Source organism: Hemibagrus wyckioides, linkage group LG03 (genome assembly GCF_019097595.1).
Source record: "Hemibagrus wyckioides isolate EC202008001 linkage group LG03, SWU_Hwy_1.0, whole genome shotgun sequence".
Classification (NCBI taxonomy): Eukaryota; Metazoa; Chordata; class Actinopteri; order Siluriformes; family Bagridae; genus Hemibagrus; species Hemibagrus wyckioides.
In genome coordinates, this window is record NC_080712.1 from 32,502,646 (window position 1) to 32,505,145 (window position 2,500).

The window sequence follows — 2,500 nt, forward strand, 5'->3', positions numbered from 1 at the left end:
TGGCTCGACCTTATTATCTCCTCCTACTCACTCTAACACACAACTACACGTGCTGTAAATCAGTGCACAGCTGAGATGCAACACACACACACACATCGATCAGCACTCAACGATTTGTGAGCGGTAGCGACGGCCCACAAACACACTTGCCGGTTTCTGTGTCAGAAGATAAGCCTCTGAGAGATCTGTCTTCACATACACACACACACACACACACACACAGACTGAGACACACACAGAGAGAGTGTGACCTTGTAAGGAGCTGAGTATTAAGTGTTGAGTCAGGATGGTGGTGTAAATTCACTTCTGTAGGTGTTTGGATAAGGACGTATTAACCTGAAACGTATTCAGTATTACACACACACACACACACACAAACACACACATGGGAAACTGATTCTAGTTTTAAATGGTTGAAGGTTTCACCTGTTCACTGATGGACCACATACATGATCCATGAACGTTCATCATGTCGGTCAGCACAGGTACACCTCTGCGAAAGATCTAAACTGTGAGGTCATCAGTCAGGTCATCTCGTCCACTCAGACCGAGATCCTAAAAACCACCAAATTTTGATATTCAATATAACTGCCAGAAGTAGCTCCAGGGTTCTGACACTGACCCGGTGCATCCACTTTCCCCCCGCAGTCACGCCCGAGGCCATCGGCTTCCTGTCCGCCGTGGGCGTCTTTGTGGTGTTGCTGACCATCCTCTTCCTCTTCATCAACAAGAAGCTGTGTTTCGCCCGTGTCGGGGGGCTGCCCTGCTTCGAGCTTCGTGGTCATCGCAAACGCAAGGAGCGTTCCGGGATCCACCAGGGCCTGGGTGAGTACAAATCCGTACACCGAACACGGATGTGGGAAGGACAGACATCCTGTATTCCGTACTAATCACAGCCACTCAAGAGGTCACGTATGGGGGAGTGGTTAGTTAGTTAGAACTTTTGTATTTAAAGCATTAATGCTGATTATCCACCAGTCCTGTGGGGAACACCGGGGCTAGGTTTATCCAGGGAATGTCATGAGTCATCCTTATTTCCTGCTTTGAACACATACAAGGTACTGAATGTTATCACACACACACACACACACACACACACACTAATTAAACTGTGTGTATAGTGCTCTGGTATTTCTGGATGGAGCTCCTCCCTGTGTAAACACCAGCCCCAGAGTCAGTTCATGAGATCCTCGACTGCACCTGCTGGGAATACGAGGACACCGGATCATGGATCGTTAGCCTCAGGAAACTTTCATCGAGGTTTAACGTGGCTCTGGTCATCCTGGAGGTTGTTTTAGTGGACAAAAGGCGTCTCATCATTTGCTGGACTAAGATCTCTGGACTGAGGTTTCTCAGGGAGCTCGGGATTACAAAGTGACGAGAAGCATCTTGTCTGAAACTTTCCAGGAACCTTCATACTGGTGTGTTGGTGCTACTATTAGATGCTTCTAGAAGGTGGTAAGTAGAAGCTCTTTGGACTGAGGTTTCTCTGGAATCTTCAACTGTTCAACATTCCTCTGATCTACTTTCCAGGAAGCTTCAGATTGGTGTGGTGGTGATGGTTACTCAAAATGGGTTATAATAAACTTTTTTGAGCAACTTCTAAGGTATGGAGTAGATCTTTCTGAAGATCTTAAGACTGAGGTTTCTAAGATCTTGAGATTTCAACATCAAGTTACAACATTGTTCTTGTCATGACTTGTCAACTTTCCATGAACCTTCATACTGGTGTGTTGGAGCTACTGGAAATCGTTTTATTAGATACTTCTAGAAGGTGGTAAAGTAAAATGTATACTGTAGATCTTTCAGACGATCTCTGGACTGCGGTTTCTCCAGAGTCTTGGGATTACCAAGATTTATCAGCACCGTTCCTCTGATCTACTTTTCAGGAATCTTCATACTGGTGTGTTGGTGCTACTGGAAATTGTTTTTGTTAGACACTTCTAGAAGGTGGTTAAATAGAAGGTATACTGTAGATCTTTCAGAAGCTCTCTGGACTGAGGTTTCCTGCAGGATCTTTGGACAATAGAAGTGCCTTCTGGAGATCATTTTGAAGAAAAACTAATTTAGAACTGCACAGAGATTCATTTAGTGTATGTTAAATCACCTTAAGACATCTTCTTCAATGGCCGATTCCTCTCCGTCACCATTCTCCGCCTGGTTCTCCCAGCTCTCGGACACCATCAAAGACTCCTTCCTTAGTCTCGGCCCCAAACCGATCTCCGACCCCGAGCCTAAGGTCTCGGAGGTGAGCGACTCTCAGGTGGACGTCTCATCCATGAGTTCTGAGGAGAAGCTTCAGTTCCTGCAAGCCCAGCTGGCCTCCAGAGGTCTGGTAGAGCAGTCACATGACCGCTTGACTCCCATTCATGAGGAAATGGAGGAGGTGGAGAGCAGGAGAAGCACCATGTCTTCACGTCCACCCAGTGCTGCTGCTGCTGCCTTTAGAGCTTCTTCAGCAGGTTGGTGATGGTGTAAGGTTGAGAAGGTATCTCCAGAC

The 2,500-nt window shown here is 46.5% G+C and overlaps 1 protein-coding gene across 3 annotated transcripts in view; it reads left to right on the forward strand.

Moving 5' to 3' along the window:
* syt16 (synaptotagmin XVI) overlaps positions 1-2,500 on the forward strand; it is a 19,744-nt gene that overhangs the window by 8,826 nt on the left and 8,418 nt on the right. Inside the window, exons 1-2 of one of the 3 annotated variants that reach the window (XM_058386282.1) lie at positions 875-1,458; positions 1,534-2,462. In XM_058386282.1, the coding sequence (XP_058242265.1) occupies positions 2,096-2,462 (367 nt within the window). In that variant the 5' untranslated portion in view covers positions 875-1,458; positions 1,534-2,095. Of the gene's footprint in view, positions 1-648; positions 826-874; positions 2,463-2,500 lie in introns of those variants that run through there. The other 2 variants (XM_058386283.1, XM_058386281.1) reach the window with 2 other exon arrangements.